Genomic DNA, 19,648 nt, shown 5'->3' with positions numbered 1-19,648 from the left:
TCACTGGCCCTGCTGTACTTCCTGACTTCCTTTCTTGCCACGTGACTCTTTCCTCTTGTATATATGTCTACCAATTGCCATGACGTCCCAATCAGAGCCACTGTCATGCTGTTTGGACTTTCATCCCTCCAATCTGAGAGCAAAACAACCCCCTTCTTTGGATATGGTCCAGCCCCAGATATTTTGTGAGGGCCACAGAAAATGGACCAACACAGCAGGGAGAGCCCACTTTGCCGTAAGTTTCCTGAAAATACTTGGAAGTTCTTTCTCTTTCTAAGACCTGCACAAAGGTTCTAAAGAGTTTCCTAAGCACACACAGGGATTGGGGAAGAGGTTTTCAAGCCTCCTAATGCTGTGGCCCTTTAATACAGTTCCTCATGTTGTGGTGATCCCCAACCACAGATTATTTTTGTTGCTACTTCCTAACTGTAATCTTGCTACTGTTATGAATCATAATGTAAATATCTGAGTTTCCTGATGGTCTTAGGCAACCTCTGTGGAAAAAACGGCTCTCAATCCCTAAAGGGGTCGGGACCCACAGGTTGAGAACTACTGGGTCGGCGCCTACTACCACGGCCTTATTTCATTTGGGGCATTACCTTGGGAAGTTTTCCAGAACTAGCTGGCAGTGTTTCCCTGTTTTTGCCCTTGAAGCCGCAAAAGAGCAAACATAGTTTCTGCGGACATTGGTACCGATGGACAAGGCCTTCCCGAATCTTCTAGAGGAGGTGACCCCGGCCCCTCTCCCTCCTCTACCACCTGAGGCAACGCAGTCGGATGGAACGGCTGTTGGAGGATTGCACTTGTTTGGCATTTATTACGACTGTAAGGATGTGAGTGGTGTGGTATATAATACTCCCCGCCTTCCGTGGAGGCTGAGGGAGGAACAGGGTATCCGAATTGCAGGCTGGGATCAGCAAGCGGTCCAGGCTGGCTTCTTCCCAATGTGTTGAGCTCTGGTGCTGTTCGGTGCTGTTCTGTTCGCAGCAGTGCCGGGTATAAGGGATCGACAGGGTCAAGGGTTCACAGAACAGGAAGGCAATCAGGAAATGTGCAAAACTGATCAAGTCCCAGACCAGAGGCAACCTGGCCTAGCTTGAAGTGAGGGGGGTTGGGTATGGGGGCTTGCTGGAAGTCCATGTCTGGCAGCCTTGGGGACATGGAGGACTTCTCAGGCTGGACAGCATAGGTAACAGTTTCACTCCACAGGAGAGCACTGTCTGGTCTGTGTTACCCAGCTCTGTGGGAGTGCCGCTAGGCCGGTCACTCGGACACCTCAATGACCAGCATGGCCTTGATTGCAGGGAATTTATTGCAGGAAAAGTCGGCCAGCAGTTGCTTGATGCCAATCCGAGTGGGGAAAATCTCAAATCGGACCCGGGACTTCTCCTTGGGGCGCAGGGCCGGCACACTGATGGGGAAGGATTCACAGATTAGTGTGGAAGACCAGAGTTTAGCATTTGCAATTAGACTTCAAGTTTGATAGACTCCAAACCAAATGCAGAGTCCTGAGTACCAAGGCCCACAAAGAATGAAGATTCAAGGCCAGAGGGTACTCTCTGCCCGTCTACTACCTAAAGGCTCTGAGCAGGCCCTCCTGTCGACTCTTGGCCATCCCCACAAAGCTGCTTCAGTCCCGGACTCACTCGATTTTGAGGCTGCCACGCAGCAGGCCACTGCCTTCCACCATCAGCACACAGTTCTTCACTGGTTCATCCAGGGGGTTGGAGAAAAGCATCTGCACGACCACCGGCTTTCGTAACTGAGCCTGGTCCAGCACCTGGAGGGAGGGCCCATGAGTTAAGATGCTAGGTATGTGGGCCCTGCCTGCTACCCTGTGAGAGCTGACCATGACGATAGGGTGAGAGAGAAATACTGCCGAGGATGTAGAAAGGAAGGCCATTCCACTCAGCCATGAGTATTAGATGCTATCCTAACCTCCATGTGGGGTACCAAAACACTGCTGTGATCCCCACACTATCTGTGGGAGTCAGCTCAGACAGAGAGACCTGTGTTGTTCTCTGTGACTGGAAGCATACTGAGACAAGCTCACAACCCTAGCTCAGGTCATCCAGAACGGGCAGCTCCTGCTTCTCGGGACAGTCCACGGCCAGCTAGTTTGCTTGAACCTTCTACTCATTAGTGGTTTTTATCTTCTTAAAAATATTTTTGGTGTGGGTGTGTGTGTGTGTGTGTGTGTGTGTGTGTGTGTGTGTACGTACACTCGGGAGGCTGGAGTCATAGAAAATGACAGCAGGATTTGGGGCCATATAAGCAAAACAAACTACTTACTCACACCGAAAGGTGAGGACTGTTTTTAGCTGCTAAGTATCGGCCATGATCTGGGCAGACATAGCTGGTCAGGAGGGAAAATTAATTATCTCCCTGTCTAGTAAGGAACAAATGACGTCACGGAAAGGAAGACAGTGTTTTGGAAATAAATGCTGAAACTGCATGGCTGCCTTTGAGAACCCTGGAGGCTGTTGTGTTAGTTAGTTATTAGTTAGTTAGTTATTAGTTATTAGTTAGTTAGTTAGTTATTAGATAGTTAGTTATTAGTTAGTTAGTTATTAGTTAGTTTGTTGTTTGTTTTTCTTGTGGTTAGTGCTCGTGGCTACCCCTGTACGGTGTAATAGGGCAGGTTCAGACTAATTTGACAGCTTGAGAAACTCACACACTGGGAAACAAAAGGGCCTTCCTGGTCCCAAAGCCTAGACTATTTTTTTTTTGACAGACATTGCAATATATCACAGCATACTCTGAATAAGTGAAACATAGTACACGTTGTGATTACTGTCACCTCTCCCTGGGAATTCAAAGCGTATGGAATAATCCGAAGAGAAAGCAGTGCTCTGTGCTCTTGTCACTGCTGACGTTAAACGCATGCATCTGTACATTTATTTCTCTATGGTTGTTTATCAGCAAGCCTATAAACACACTCTTTAATTTTCAAGTGTCTGCTTCTTTATTGTTATATTAAGTTGGTCTATAAATGCAAGCAGCGTACTGGATGTGGAACACTAGACATGAACTTGAATGCTCTCACTCCTTTGGAAAAACATTCAGATTTTATTTCCGATCCCATGATGTAAGGTCCCCAGGTTAGCCCATGTTAATTACCCATATCCCACGGTGTAAGGTCCCCAGGTTAGCCCATGTTAATTGCCCATCAGTAGATGAGCTAGCAGGGTGTGACTGACAAGACTGTTAGACGAGATAAAAGAATTCTATCTAGAATATTATCTTTTTCTATAGATTCCCTTCACGAGTTTGAACCTCTGACACTGCTCTGAGTGAACCACACATCGACTTATTTAGTGATCAAAAATATTTCTCTTTTCTAGCATCTCAACAGGAGGGGAGGGTGTGTTTGAGAGAAGGATAATTGGTGTATCTCATAAACACTGAAGGAAATTCAGTACGGCCTTCATCTTGACAGCATCAGTGATAAAGATGTTATAGTGTCTTTAAAGATAAATCAGACATCATACAGAAATCCAAAAATTGAATATGAACAAAAGATGACCATGTAAGGATGTTTGAGGATAAAGGATAAATGGGGCGGGGGGAACTAACTTAATTTAAATGCTCATCCTCTTAGGACAAAATATCTTTATAGCTGAGCTGAGTCACCACCAAGTATTGTCTCCCAGCTTTGGGAGTCGGAGAAAACACTCAGTTGTCAGTCATATCTCAGAGACAGACCGGGAGAGCTTCTTGAAAACTCCTTGTGAAGCAAAAGAGGCTGCACCATGCAGGAGCCATACAGGAACTGACAACAGCTTCCCTCAGAGGAATGGCAGCCCGGTCATGCTGTAGTCATGACCCATGGAAGATGCCGTTGCTGTTTGAGGTGGTGAGATAACCCCGGAACAGCATTAACATTGGCTCCACTGGCACTGCCTATCAGACAGGGGCACAAATTGTTATACGAAGGTGTGCTTTCAGTGGGACAAACGTTTAGAATGTCCTGTCATGTGTGGCTACCGGAGGAAGTGACACCCTGCAAGGAAAGCATCTTCTCATCCCTCTGACAGAACTGGAGCAACAGACTTAGCTAAAGGGCTTGCCCACTTTCCATGCTGACAAATGCTGGAGCCCAGATACAAGGCCAGGTCTCTTCAGGAGTAAGGCTCGAGATTGGAACTACTGCCCCACAGTGACTGTCTAGTCCTGAGGTGGGACCGCCCCTGTCCTGAAGCACAGTGGACTGAACAGGACAGCAAAGCAGTAGCCACATAAGAAATGGGACCCTGTATCACAGTGAACACCCTGGGCCCCTTTCCTGAGCTCCTAGAAACTAGGGGGCAGGAAGCTTAGGAGAGGTGGAACCAGGGCAGACACAATTTCCTGGATCCGTGGGGACTCAGGAAGCCGGCAGTGGGATTGATTACATAGGAAGAAGCAAGCACTATATACAGAAACAGTAGGCAAAGGGTAGCCAGATCCTCGAGGTTCTTAGGTACCTCCTTAGGGAAAACTCTGCCTTTTCTGCTCACTTCCTGGTGGCTAGTGGGGCTTCTGGACCGGGGGAGGCACCCTTCCCATCGTCTTACCTCCAGGGTCAAAGTGGGGTTGTCCAGGATGACATCCCGCTCCACGACCACCTCAGCCTCATCAGGCACCTTGCATACGGCTGTGATCCGGATCATGTTGTCTGCCTTTAGGTATCTATCATACTGAGAGTATGCAATCTTCACTGGATACTGTATTTCTGAAGGGAGAAGGGAGTGGGGTGGGCTGAGCGTGAAGCCGAGCTCTGAGATCCTCTTTGGAATTGAGCTGAGGTGGGCTGAGCAGGCGGGAGGGTTGTATGGTCACCTATTGCTTTCAAAGCCTTCCGCTCTGAGGTTTTGTGGGGTTTTTTTGGTTGTTGTTGTTGAGTTTGTGGTTTTGTTGGTTTTGGTTTTGTGGTTTGGTTGTGGGTTTGTGGTTTTGGACTTTTTTTTTTTTTAATCGGGAGGTGAGGAGGTTAGAGTAAGGGACCAAGGAGGTTTCAGGATGCAAGCAAGCAAGCTTGCATGCAAAAAAGAGGGACTTGAAGGTCTGAAGTGCAGCTGCCCCTCCCAGGCCTGGGAAATGTCAGAGGATGAGTTTCCTTGGAAGAGACAGGGGAAGAAGGATGCTATTGCCTAATGGCAGTGGCAATCCGGGTGACAACACAGTAATGACTAGGCAGGGAGGCCAAGGCATTGGCTAAGTGCCTCAGTTCTCCCAGTCATCTAATAAGCTGTGATTCTAGAGTGACAGTGTCCTCGGCCTCCTCCCTCCAGGTGCTCTAGCTTCAGAGCAGTCCACACTCACGGAAGGCAAAGCCGAAAGGCCACACGAGGGTTTCTAAGTCATGTTGCTCCTCTTATGCCTTCCATGATTTCTTACCATCTCGGGGATAAAGTTCAGACTCTCAACTTGGCCCTGCCCGAACTGTGCAAAAGGCACTTCTTCCTTAAAAAACATCCTGCACTTTCTCATCGGTCTATACATACATCGGGGTTGTTTCCGCCACACTCTGACTTGTGGGTTTTCCCTTAATGGGATTTCCTCCTCTGGCTTCTCTCTAGGCTTCAAAGACTCCCTCTGTGGTGCTGGAGACAGGATCCAGGGCCTTGTGCATGCTAAGCATATACTCTATCAGTGAGCTATGCTTTCACTCCACAAAACCTCCCAACACTGCAGATCGTGGGGACTTTCCCTTTCTAGATGGTCGTGGGCATCGATTTCCTTCCCACAGTTGTGCTCCATGGCCTTGGGGGTAAGACAGCTAGGAGAAAGTTCCCTTCTCTTCCACTGAGTGGATTGGCACAGCTGTCCCTAATGCGGAGACGGAATCCCTGAATCATTTGATACAGCCTTCTTAGTGGTCTGACTTTGAGACTCAGAGAGGGAATGAGACTCACTCAGGTCGATCTAGGAAGTACCTGAGCGTCAGAATTCCAGGGCCACTTTACCTGCTTTCCGTGCCACTCTGCTGGGTTTTTGTTTGCTTGTTTTTTGTTTTGTTTTGTTTTGTTTTATAGAGGATTAAAATGTTTTCCCCATTCATATGAAATATTTTTGGCCTACAGAAGCATGTAGTCCTATGCTATGGTAACCTTCTTGCCTAGCATCCAGGAGACCCTGGGCTCCTTTTTTTAAGTGTCAGGGGTAAATAACAGTAACAGTTGTTTCTGACATTGACATTTCTGCTGGAAGACAAGCTGTGAAAGGATTCTGTCTTTTAGCAGGAGCAATGCAGCTCATTTTTTCCCTCGGGATTCTTTCAGGACCGGCTATATAATTAACCAGTTTCTATTAATTCTTGATGTGAAGCAAATAGTCACCCCACCCTTGTCAATCTGCTTTGTCAGCCCAAACTTTTCATAACAGCTCCAGGATTTTGCCAATGCCGGCACACACCTACATTCTAATCCCACAGAATCAGTCTCCCTCTGCTCTGCCTGGTTCTCTTCCCATCTCTGCTGCCCTGGAGCAACAAGTCACTGAACCTCCCAAATGCTTAGATCTCCAAGAAAAACCGTCCCTGTCATCAGGAAACTATACTCAAGAGCCTGGAAGCTGTGGGCAACATGGGACAAGGATATAAGACCCAGGATCTTTCGAAAACCATCCAAAGTCAAACCTACAAGAGGACTGGGGGTGGGGTATAAGAGCAGGACAGCAGCTATAAAACCTAGCAAACAGGAGGTGACATTGGGCTTGACATCAGGAAAACAAGGACCAAGACCTCAGCACTTCCCTTAATCACCCTGGCACAAGCAAGTCACAAGTATCTAAAGCCTTCTATTCACCTCTGTAACATGAGGCTTGAAATCACCCCCTTTTTAAAGAAAGTCAGATGAGGTTACATTCACTCTGAAAACCTTGCAGGGTGGCAAAAACCCATATAGGACACTGCATGGCTATGAACTGCTGATCCTTCCTTCTTCCTCTGCGAGGGCGTAATAAACATTGTTAGCACCACAATGACTGGCCTTGCTCATAGGACGGCCAACCTCCAGAGCATCAGAACTAAGGCTTACTCACAGAGGCCATTGACTACTCTGTCCAGTCAGCAGACCCACCGAAAGCAGTAGATTCCATCACTGACCAACTCTTTTGGGCCCTAGATTGATTAAGTCCCACCAACTACAGGATGAGTTACCTTCTTCAGGATCCAAGGATATTGTGGCAGAGTCCTTCCACACTTCGTGGACAAGGGTACCATTGTAGACGATGGTCCAGGCTGTCATATTTGTTGTCACTGTCTTCCTATCACTAGTCGTGTTTTTGAGTATCAGGGCCAGACTGACTTCTTTGCCTACTGCCAGTACCCCAGTGACCTTGAACTTCCCAGAAATGCTGGGCTCCTTTTCTTCCCCCTGGGGACCCCTCGAAGACGTTGCGCCAAAAGATGCATTAGGTTTGAGTTTGTTCATAGCCTTTTGCTGCACTTGTCTTTCCTCCTTGGAACCTGTGTGTTGGCGAGAGAAACAAAATCAAAACATGGGCATACCTCAGGGGTGTAGCTCCATTTCAGACAACGGACACATGACCCACCAGAAAGTGACCTCGATCTAACATTGGCACCACGTCCCCCTGCTCAAGATGCTCCCAGCATGTGTCTAATCTTGTCAGGTCTCCATTAACCTTTCTTAGTATAAGGCTGGTCTCTGGTCCTTTTTCAGTCAAGTCTTTACTCTCAGGAAACCACGAGGAAAGCTAGGTCAGTCTCTGCAAACATTACTCTCCCTCCCTCTTTCCTCCCATCTCTTTCTTTAGACAGAAGGTCTTTCCCTAAGACTTGAAGAACAAATCAATTGTTTAAAAGCAAACTGCAAAACTGAACTGGAGAGGAGTGAGAACGAATTCATAAGCAAAGCCAGAGTCATGAGAAAGAACCCCAAATCACTTCCTCACATTCCCCAGGCTCGTGTCTGGAGGCACTTTGAGAGTCAACAAGTGACACTTTTGTCTGTGCACGTCAGCAAGAACATCCTGAGGCTGGTATGGTCTGAAGTCATGGCTAGTTTGAATTGCTGAGAAGTTTGGAGTCCCCAAAATGCAAGAGTTCAAATCAAGGGTGCGTTGCCTGACTCTGTAGGTCCTGCCGCCAATGGCAGCAGAAGTAGTGAGAGGACAGCATGGGTGACACCCTAAAGGCTTGTGGCATACTGGGAACAGAGCAAACAACTCCAAGCTCAGGCTGACTAAGCAGTTCACTATCCACTCCTGGCTTTGACCTGCAGACACATGTACCATACAGCAGAAGGTTTTGGCCTCCCAAGACGATAGAAGAGTTGATATTTATGGCCCCTTAGGCTTTCCCCCAACCAACTTGTGAAAATTTCAAAGTAAACCAGAAGGCTTAAGATAAGTAAAAGTTAGCGAATCCTTTCCATGAGTTATGTGAATGTCCTGGTGGGGACTTCAGAGGTTCATGCCATCTAAGAGAAGCTACTGGTTTGGTCTGGGATTTGGATGAAGAAAGGGAGGGGCTCATCTCCAGGGATCTGGAGCCTGGTCTAAGGATCCTCCCTTGTACCCACCCTGTTGCAAGCAAGTGGCTAGATTACCAGGCTTGAGAGCTCCTGGAGGGTCAGGTTCCTCTGGACGCCCTTCCATTCTCTAGCTGAGCTGTCAGTCCACACCCAGAGCTGAAGGCTGTGCTGAGCCTCTGAGCCTCTCTGCCTGAGTCCTTGAAGCAGGCATTTGCCCTAGGAGGTTCCAGGGCCTATATAGGTCACCTGCTAAGCTTACTCAAGACTATGCTTCCTGCTGCTGTTTTCTCACCACAGCACTGCTATTGTGCAAATGCTTAGCGACCCATTTTATGAGCTTTTCCTGCCTGGGGCTCTCTGAGAATCAACTACTGGCATCATTAGGCAAGAAGATCTGGGTAACATCAGACAGCTCTCCCAGCCTGCTGTCAGGCATGAACACAGGTACTGCCTCTGTCCCCGGAGGGAGCATCTACTAGGCCTCTCCCTATTGCTTAGAAGGTTGCTAGGAATTCAGAGAAACAGGATCAACGTGCGAGAGTGACAGGGAAAGCCACAGGCTCATACAGTCAGGTAAGCAGTACCTGAACAAAAATAGTCTGCAGGAAGGCAGTATCCAAATGGAGGAGGGTATCCAAATGGATGGAGATCACCATCCTAGACATTCCGTCCTCACTGTGTGCCAAACACTGTACTTTGTGTGCATTTTCGTATTGAAATCTGACCCAAGAGAGACATTGCTTTTCTTGTTTTGTTGGCAGGGGGACAAGAAAGTCAGAGATCCTATGAAGCCTGTTATAAGTGGTAGGTAGGACTGAGTGTTGCCTTCTGTCCTGGCTTATTTGTTTCTTGTTCCCTGTGCTTGTCCTACACTATGCTATTGAAATTACCAGCCTGGCACCTGCCTCTCCAGGGACACCATCTGCTGTGTGTTGTCTACAGGGTACCTGGAGCAGGCATTCAGGCTTGCGAACGTTGTGAGATGGTTTACTACAGCATGCACGCTCTCCTCCCAGTGCTCTACCGTTCTCAAACAAGTCCATTTCAATTTCAGAGAATTTCAACAGTGTTTACAGACCATAAAGTGTCCACCCACTGGTACCTAAAGTGGACACCTCTGGCCTTGGAGTTAGACTCCACCTTCTCGAGTCAGTGTTCTCCTGTGAGCACCAACACCAATAGCCAGCAGTCGTCGGAGATTTGGTCTGCTTTCAGGAGCACTGTAGGCGCGTCTAGGACACCTTTGTTTTACCCTCTCCCCCTTCCTAGAGACTGACTGTAAGGATCAATTGATCAATTAGAGAGTGCTCATGGCCTGCCAGAGCAACTGCTAAGTTACTCTGGGCTGTTTCTAAAGCCAAACTACACTTCTTTTTTTTTTTTTTTTTTTTTTTGGTTCTTTTTTTTCCGGAGCTGGGGACCGAACCCAGGGCCTTGCGCTTCCTAGGTAAGTGCTCTACCACTGAGCTAAATCCCCAGACCCCGAACTACACTTCTAAACGGGGAGCTTTTTTCCATCCTTGAGAACTGCTATGCTGCTGGTCCCCAAAGCAACTTCGGAGTGACCTCAGCCTTCCTAGGTTACTGTAAGAGGACAGCAGCCGTATAGTGATGGCAATTTCAGGGACCATGGCATTAGCCTCCTCCACAATCATACCTCGGGCTTCTTAGGGGATGCAGCTATGCATGTAGATGGCACAAGCACACATCCCTGAGTTTCTTTGTCTGTTTGTTTGCTGAGATGGCATCCTCTGTCCATGTTCTTGGAGACTAGACACTGATAGAGAAATGTGTCCCAAGGCCTTGAGGACCATGCCTCTCCTTGTGATGTTCAATCACAGTAACATCACTTCAGTTGACAATTGAAAAAGAATTTATCTGGAGGTGGGCTGGGCTTACACTTGTCCGTGCTCTGATGCTAACTCCCCCAGGTATTGTAACTGTCCTTGATGCTCTGTCCCTACTGAAAACAACCGCTGAGCACATGAGACATCCTGCCGTTTCTGTAGAACTAGTGGAGATGTAGAAGTGTCGGGTAAAGGCTTTTTCCTGCCGTTCTCAAAGCTGTCCACCCATCACCAAGCCCCATGTGGCATGGTTCCATGCATCGATCTTACCTTCTGGGTGCTTGTACTTGATCGTGACATCCATGCGAGAGTTGCTGCCTACTGCCTTGGTGCTGATGTATTTGCCAATGGAGTAAGTATCCACAGAATTCTGCTTCTGGCTGCCATCCCTATTATTGTAGATCCAAGTGATGCGATCAGCGTTAACCTCCGCGAAGATGAAGATCATGTCGAAGTTCTGGTCCACCTCACCATCTTTGATTGCATTAACGGAAGCAGGACCACACTGGAACACACCTGATGGCCAGGATGTAGAGTTTAGGTGCACAAAAACCATGGCTAGGTCCATCTACTCCAGCCTGGCTAGGATCTAACCCTGGGGGGCATCCTGATGTGACAATATAGCACCCCTCTGCCTTTACTTCAGCCAAACGACAGCTGTAACTGTAACCCATTGGTCTGGCATACAGCACCTACCCATCACCATCATTCTGTACCAAGTCCCTGGTCCAATTCCACTTAAGACTTGTGTGTCCCTCCTGGCAGACCCACCTGATGTCAGTCTGGTCTTTCTCTGAAGTGCTGCCTTTCTGCCTCTGAAATCATGCTGGCCCTGAGGTGCACTGACTTTTTATTTCTAGAAATCTCTCCTGAACATCTAGTCCATGGGGTCCTTCCGACCCTGAGTTTCTAACCCCAACCTTCACCAAAAGTAAAGGCCCATGCCCTAGGCAGGAGCAAGGCAACCCGTCTGAAGGGAGCCTAGCCCGTCAGAAAGTACACAGGAGGGAGCAGAAGCAGCAGCCGCAGCCATTGCCGTGGGCCTGTCACATAAAGAATAACAGGACTGAATCCACAGGGCTTCTACCCTGAAAGGGCATGCTGCTGGTGGCAGAGATAAGAAGTAATTATTGACAAGAGAGGGTATCTTTTCCCTGTTGCCTGACATGCTAGGGCTCTCCAGTGGTAGCGACAGCCGGAGGGGCTGCAGAGGAGGGATCCATTTAAATGACAGCATAAGCAACACAAAATAAGGAAAATTCTTCATCCCATTAGAATGGGATGTACACATTGTGGAGCTAGAGAGGGCCCTGGGCAAGCTCAGAGCAGCTCCAGCAGGGTTACCTTGACTTCTCTCCTGAGGGGTGGCATCCAGCACCTGCCATCCGTTGTATGAGGGACCTAGGTCAGTCCGCACGAACCATCCTTCATTCCAGACATGAAAATTCCTGCAGACAGAAGGCCACATAACAGGTGAAGGAGCGCACCACTTCTCTGACCAAATGCAGATCCTCCCTGAAGGCACTCCCTGCCCCAGAGATTCTGCTAGTCTTGGTGGGCATCACCTCCCTGAAATCTCCCCAGCACTGTAACCTGAGGCTCAGGGACACTGGGTTGACAGTGAGGAGGCCGCTCTGAAAAGTAAGAATAAAGGGAAAGGAGCTCCGAGTTCATCTATAAACTGCTCATGTCTGTGATCCATGAACCACACGTGCAGGAGACAAATCAAGTTTTGTGACAAAAATGATGGAGTGGAGCTGTTCCCACTGTACTGAGGCAGTTTGCGAGCTGCGTCCTTCTAGGGGTTTGCTAGGACACAATAAGAGAATGCAGCCATTCAGCATGCCTGGGGCATAAGCCAAAGAACTCAACACACAGAGGGTCAGCAATTACAGTAATTCAGCCTCAAGGGAAAAGACAATCACCAGTTGAAGTTGTCAGGCAAGGTCTTTAAAGAAGCTACTCTAACCGGAATCAATGGCATGGGTGGTGGTGGTGGTGGTGGTGGTGGTGGTGGTGGTGGTGGTGGTGGATATATTCACAGAGAGCAAAAAGAGAGCGACTTCTGGCAGATAAATAGAAATTTTTAGAAGAATCAAATGGAATGCTTTAACTGCACCTTCTCGATATCTGAAATTGAATAATTCGGTGGATGAGTATATTAGGAGAAAGGCTAAAAGGGAGGAAGGATAAACACACTTGAAGAGAGATCTGCAGACAGCTGCAATTATGTCTGGAAATGGGAAAGGAAAAAAAAGAAGATGATGAAAAACCAAAAACCAGGTACAACATATATGCTACACAGAAACACCATGTTACGGTTATAGGATGGATTAATAAGAGCAAAATAAAAGAAAAACATGCCAATAAAGAGCGACAGTTTTCATAAGCACGGTGACTGAACATATGGTTCTAGTTTTAACCTCGCTGCTATTAAAAGAAGATTAAAATGGCAACGAGAGAACCAGATTCTGCCTGCTAAATAGAGATTAAAGAAAGCAACTGCTACAGCCCAGCGAGGATTTAAATTGGTATGGCCTTTGCAGAGGGCAATTTGGCAACGAGTATAAAAAAAAAAACTCTGAAAATTTGCATACCCACCAAGCCAGTATTTCCACCATGAGGGATTTCTCCAGGGGAAAACTCATGACTATGCACGGTTGTCTGGACTAAGGTGCTCACTCCAGCATGGCTTGTGAGAGCAAGAATGTTGGAAGAAAAAGTTCACTTCCGATGGAATAACCAGGTATATTGTTGCACAGCTATGAATAAAATATCACACAGCCGCAAAATAAATACCAAGCAAAATGAAGGCAGTAGCTAGCATGGGAAGGTTATCTAATATAGCATAAAGTAAGAAACTCAAATGGAAGCTACGAGTGCAGTACACGGCTGTAATCCTGGGGTGAACTCTAGGCCAGATTGTGCTACATAGTGACACATGTCAAAAATCCAAAACAAACCCCACAAAATACAGAAACAAACAAACAGAAAACAAAATCAACAATTATGTTTTCTAAATTAAAATGAAAACAGGAAATTACTTACAAAATCAAGGTAGAAAACAATGCACACGTGTGTGTGTGCGTGTGTGTGTGTGTGTGTGTGTGTGTGTGTGTGTGTATGAGTTCTTTTGAAATAAAACTACTTGGGGCTGCTGAGATGCACCAGTGGTAAAGGTGTTGTCAGACAACTCTGTTGACTTGAGCTGGAGTTTGGAACAGTGTGAAGGTGAAGGGAGAGAGACAGAGTCAGCTCCACAAAGTTCTCATGTTGATGGACACGTGTGCTCAGTGTCATGCACTCCACCCCAAATGCACGCACGCAGAACAATAATAAACTCACTCCTAAATGAACTGCACGGAAGTTAAGGACTTAGCTCCGAGGCAGAGCACTCACCTAATGAGCTCGAGGCTCTGGGTCTGGTTCCCATCAATAGAAAAAACTGGGCCCAGTCACTCTCTAATACCTCTGTTGTGTTAGCCAGATTAACAGTTTGGGGTGTACACAACACACACGGGACAAAAGTTACATTGTTTATGAAGTGTTTCATATTTTAAAACTGTTTAAAATTGTGAAGACTGTTCATTGCTTGCATGCTTAGAAAAGAAATGAATATTTAGATTTTGTATGCTATAAAAATGGCAATAAGCAGAAGAGTGTGGCATAGAAAGTTAAATATTCTAACTACCTTCAGTATAGTCTCTCTGTGTGTGTGTGTGTGTGTGTGTGTGTGTGTGTGTGTGTGCGTGCGTGCGCACGTCACAGGGAGCATGCAGAAGTTGGAGGACAGGCTGTGGGACTTGGATCTCTCTTCATCACAGGGCTTCCAGGGATGTAACTCCAGCAAAGCACCTTTCCCTGTTGAGCCTTCTCTCCAGCCTAGAGCCCAGGGTCTTGCCCCTGCTACTTAAGCATTCTACAGGTGAGCCACACCCCCAATTAATTACATATTTTTGAGCAAATAGTATGCTACGAACATGCCCCCCTTGCCACTAAATATCCTTCAAAAGTAAATTATTTAAATATAATATGATTCATCATACGTTTAAACTATTATCATGTTCCCTAGTAATAGTGATATTTGTTTGTCTTTCCCTCCCTTGAATTTTGTTATACTTGAACTTCTTGAGTGTAAGTTGTGGAATCACTTTTCTTGGTGCCACAGATTACAAATCATAAAAAAAGGAATGGTTAATGGCTTCCATTTTATAAAGTCAAGTATTAAAGGTGCTAATACAGGGGCAGGGTTATGTATCAATGCTTGCCTAACATACACAAGGTCCTGAGTTCAAGCTCTATCACACCACACAGAGAGAGAGAGAGAGAGAGAGAGAGAGAGAGAGTTAAATAATAAATATAAAAACATTTAAGGACTCTAAACTCAGTCCCCACACTAAAAAACAAACAAACAAACAAACCCTATAAGAGAAGCCATGAAGTGGCTGCTTCCATCTATGAGACATGACAGGACGCAGGCTGCATCTATCACCCGTTCCATCTTGTTCTTGAACTTTGCAAAGTGTAGTATCTTAATAATACAATCAACGGAAAGCATTAAAGAACGGGTAGGACTGGGAAGCGCAAGGCCCTGGGTTCAGTCCCCAGCTCCGAAAAAAAGAACCAAAAAAAAAAAAAAAAAAAAAAAAGAATGGGTAGGAAATTGTCAAATGTTAAAATGTGTGAACAATATGGCTATAGTTGAGTTTTACTTTTCTTATATTCTGAAATTTTCTTTAACTGGAGAAGAAAGGCTCTGGAAAAGCCAGACTTCCCGTCTCAGAAGGACTGCAGGTTTATTAGCAGTCATGGAAGCCTGCCCCTCCAGCTCCCTATCTACATTAGTCGTGATACAAAGTTGGAAGTTTATGAGCCACCACTCTGGGCTTGTCTTGAGCTCTGTCACTTTTAAGTTCCTAGGGTGAGGAGATTCTGCCTAGAAAGTGGTCTCAAACCCCGGTTTCTCCTGCAGGTAAACACAGCCTCAGCTACTGCCTCATCAGGACCCCTTTCCAGATCTGGGGAGTATGCTGAACAGAACTCAGTGCTACTCTGTGTCTTGTGTATCATCCCGTGCATCCATTTTCACTCTGTAACCACTACTCTTTACGTGAACCTGTAAACCACTCTAGTACAGTCCCTGCTCTTAACCTCTTGGCACCCAGTGCCCCAGTGCAAGTGCTGAGTCACGCTTGCTGATGTGAACGGCTTTGGGGACAAGGCTCTTGTCCTAGCCTTGGTGACCTCTTTGTAGATCAAGTGGTTAAGGGTTAGTAGGGGCAGGAATTCAAAGGCAGAGCTCTGTGTGAGAAGACAGCGGTGGGTCACTGAAGAAGAATAGGGACGAACAGCTCTTCTTTGAATACTCCACTCCCTGGGCAGGGCAGGGCAGGGCAGGGCAGTCCTCATCTGCTTCCTACCTTGGAGCTCTGCAAAATCTACAGATAGTGTCCTGTATGCAACTAGAGAGAGAGAGAGAGAGAGAGAGAGAGAGAGAGAGAGAGAGAGAGAGAACACAGAGAAAAGCAACTAGAATCATCAAGAAAACTTGGACAACTTTGCTTAATAATTGGGTGGACAATCTGATTGAATAGTATCCAGAGCCTCCCCCTTCACAGTGGTCCAACAGGAATCTGGGTTAAGAACAACAACAACAACAAAAACAACAACAACAACAACAACAACAACAACAACAGCAACAATAACAACCACCAACATCAAGTTCCCCCGAAGTTTCCTGCTCCTGAGGGAAGCAAAGGCTGTGGACAGACAGGAAAGCTCCTGTCTCTTAGGCCTGGGGAGAAGCTGTGCTCAGCTGGAGGCTGCAAGTGTGACTACAAAGGGGACCCTGGAAGAAACTGCAGATTAGGCTTAACCCAGCCCTTCAATATGTAGGTGGGAAGTTAAGTACAAAAAAAAACCCCACAGACAATAAAAACAACAGAAAGTAACTGAGCGTCTCCCATCCAGTGAGAGTGTCTGTCTCCTAGCTGCTCATCTCGAGACAAGTACAGGCCACAAGGGGCTCATTCCAATATCTCCCCTCGGCGAACCAAATCCTACAGTGTTCAAAAGGCATTCGATATATTATCATACTATCATATTCTTTACATCACCTTTAGGTGACTATAATGCCTAGTACAGCGTAAATGTGACCCACAGGGACATGATATCATTCAGGGAATGATGGAAAGGTCTATCATATGTTTCCAGTTCAGAGTCTGTGAGTCTGTGGATAGACACAGAGGGCTGGATGTAACCCTTGGTGGGCACCTCTTCACCCCTCTGTAAGATGACCAGGACTCTCCCTCTCCCTCAGATGTTCTTTGTGGTAATAGAAATCTATTATGTTCTAACCATAGCTTCGTCACAAATTCACAGTGTGACTTTGGGCAAGTCATTTTTCTTTGTGGCACTCCTGAGGTATGTTTGGTCTCATGGGGAAGCATTATTTACTGTTTAAAGTGAGCCAAGGAACCCACCCTGCTCTTCCACACCGTGATGTCTTGCCAACCTCCTTTGAAAAATACCCAGATAGGAGCTGTTGGATGTCTCAAGCTTTAGTCAGGGATAAGAGCAACAGCATTATTTGGGGCTTTGTAGTTCAGTGTCTGAGTTCAAATTGCACCTCAACCTTCTGGTTATGTCTTTTGGAGGAAATTATTCAACTTCTCTGCGTCTCGGTTCCTCACCTATAGGTTGGGTCTGGAAGTATACCAGGTCCTAGCTCCTGGTTTGTGAACGTGAATGTCAGCGTGGAGAACACTAGTTGGCATCCAGCTGTGCATCAGCTGTTGCTAAGCTCTTCCTGACCCAGCCTCACCTGCAAAGTCAGGCGCCTACGCACAGCCGTTTAAATCTAAACCTTTTGACATTTACGACATGAAGGTTTAGGCCCAAGTCTTTCTACCTAAAACTAAGCTGTGCTTACTATAAAAGGTTAGCAATTCTGCTCTCCCTGGGTGAGCTTGACGTGTGGGTTTCTGGAGGGAGCAGCTAGATCTCACACCAAACACAGGGTCTGAGAAGAAGAATATGGTTGAGACTGATAAGAGCTTGTAAGAGGCTTGGATGATAATCGCGTCCTGGACCAACTCTAATGCTTCACTGGAGGAGAAACTTGGGAACAGAAACACAAGGCACTTGCACAAGTACACAGCAGGTGTGTAGCAGAGCTGGAAACAAGGCTCAGGACTCTGTCCTAACAACACCATGCAGGCCTGGTTCTCTGCACACTGCTGCCAGGGAAAGGGTTTGGAGACGGTAGTGGGATGAGAGTAAAGGTGACAGACCCCATAGGAACAGCCTGATTCTAGATGTGGAATCTTCCCTTAAAGACAACAGAATGGCGGTGGGGCCACCCAGGCCTGTCTCTCTCAGGCTCTACTTGTCTTAAAGGTGATTGTATTTGGAATAAATTACTAAGCTGCCAAGAAAATAAACTCAATTTTAAAGCCCCACATTTCTCTTTTGTTGAAGCATCTCTTGAGGATTCCTTCCCTGGGTTCCCACAAGGCTTAATTTGAATCATTCATCGGTCTGGACATCACACCTAATGCCCTGTCCCTTGTCCCAACACTGCTGTGAGTGCTTTCAGGAGAGGAATTGAGTCTTAATTCCTTGCAGTTCCTGGTGTGATGGGTCATCACAGCCTGGCTAAAACAAAAGGGACCTTCGTCCAGAGATCGCCAGGCTGCTCCTGCACAGCCATCTGTCTCCTCTTCTGGAGGAGCAGTTTCCCCAGTGATCAGAACTGACTGTGGAAAGATTTCAGACACCACAACAAAACAAAAACTGGGAAGAAGAAAAACTTTAATTTGGGGGAAGCTGGAAAACAAGACTTTTGTCATTAGTATTGATGTCACTAGGGAGACAGCTGTATATCTGGAAAAAAAAAAGGGGTGGGGACTCCCAATATAAGTCCCTGGAAAACCTCAAGCCATGTGACTGTAGGTGAATTTTATGTGTTCCCTGTTCTGTAGAGGGGAGGGACACTTTATTAGTTCAGCTGTCGGCATGGGGTGGCTTGTTTGGATTAAAAACTTTCTCACTTTTTTATTTCATATTTTCTGTCAGACTGAACACAGTTTAGAAAAGCTGGACCTTCTCATTCTGGAAATGGTAAATAACCTGTTATACAAACAAGATTAAAGCTGGACAAAAATGGTAACTGCTCTGAAGTTCATCTAGTCATGTGGATACTGGTGAACAACTATGCTGAAGTGTCCTTTGAACCTGACTCAAGCCATGGATTACTGACTGTGTGTGTGAGAGAGCCACAGATATCTAAGCATCTATACAGAAAGTCCATCGATAATGACTGTTACTAACCTATCATGATAGTAAGCTTAAACAGTATTATATATATAATATACACACTGTAAACACATTGCTATAAGTAATTTTACATTTTAAAGCTTTACGTAATCTACTTCTGGCTGGCATCTATTATAAATTATTTATATATCTGTGTGCATACGGCTACATGTGACTATGGCATATTTATGATTAGAACTATACGCCTCTTAAGTGCATACATTTTCTTATTTTTACATGAAGCCCAGAATAAATGTTTTTATTCTGTCAACTAAGATGCCTGATAAGTGCATATAAGCTATGAGAAAATGTATTGGGTTCTCTTTGTCTTGTTTAAGGAAACAAGCTGGACATGTGGTGCATGCCTGCAGTCCTAGCACTTGGGAGGGAGGCAGGGACGCCCTGAGGTTATCGTGGGCTGCAGAGTGATTCTCTGCCTCAAAAAACAAAACAAACCAAAACACCCAACCAACCAACCCAAAACCTAACCACAACAAAAAGTAACTGGTTGCTTGAATTAAGATAAATTTGTATTCTTCGCTGGAAAATTAGTAGCTTCAGTTTTTAACTTTTCAACTGGAGCCAAGCCTAATGACTGCTATAAACCTCCAGTGGTCTCCCAGAGCTCCCGAGCCTGTTTTCCACTGGCCTCAGACCTTCCCAAGACCTCCATTGTAGGTCGAGCGAGGTACATGTTTAGCCTCAGCAGCACGTCTACTTGGAACTAATGCCCTGGCTTGTGCGTTCCTTTCCTTTCTGGTTCCAGTGTGTAACTGAGTTCCAGGATAACAGGGGAGACTTCCTCAGACTTGGGGCGCTGTGCCCAGGGAAATGGCTCATCACTTACCACACGCTATCACTGCCTTTCTCCAAGGGATTTCCCATGGCGTCATAGTACACATCCACACTGAGGTTGCGATCTGTGTCGTGAGCTGAGTTGAAGTTGGTGATCACCCGAGAGGGAACCCCCAAGCACCGCAGCACTACAAACCAAGGTCATTGTGAGGA

The 19,648-nt window shown here is 46.4% G+C and overlaps 1 protein-coding gene across 1 annotated transcript in view; it reads right to left on the bottom strand.

Annotated features, from left to right (window-relative positions):
- Positions 1 to 792: 792 nt before the first annotated feature.
- The window catches only part of Tgm3 (transglutaminase 3), a 35,411-nt gene continuing 16,555 nt past the window's right edge, over positions 793 to 19,648 (bottom strand). Inside the window, exons 7-13 of the mRNA NM_001108959.1 lie at positions 19,488 to 19,623; positions 11,669 to 11,772; positions 10,595 to 10,840; positions 7,142 to 7,450; positions 4,557 to 4,714; positions 1,647 to 1,780; positions 793 to 1,411 (exon numbers count right to left, since the gene is read on the bottom strand). Coding sequence (NP_001102429.1) covers positions 1,264 to 1,411; positions 1,647 to 1,780; positions 4,557 to 4,714; positions 7,142 to 7,450; positions 10,595 to 10,840; positions 11,669 to 11,772; positions 19,488 to 19,623 — 1,235 coding nt within the window. The 3' untranslated portion in view covers positions 793 to 1,263. The remainder of the gene's footprint in view (positions 1,412 to 1,646; positions 1,781 to 4,556; positions 4,715 to 7,141; positions 7,451 to 10,594; positions 10,841 to 11,668; positions 11,773 to 19,487; positions 19,624 to 19,648) is intronic.

Source organism: Rattus norvegicus, chromosome 3 (genome assembly GCF_036323735.1).
Source record: "Rattus norvegicus strain BN/NHsdMcwi chromosome 3, GRCr8, whole genome shotgun sequence".
Taxonomy (NCBI): Eukaryota; Metazoa; Chordata; class Mammalia; order Rodentia; family Muridae; genus Rattus; species Rattus norvegicus.
Note: the sequence above shows the minus strand (reverse complement) of the source record. Positions and strands in the feature narration are given on the sequence as shown.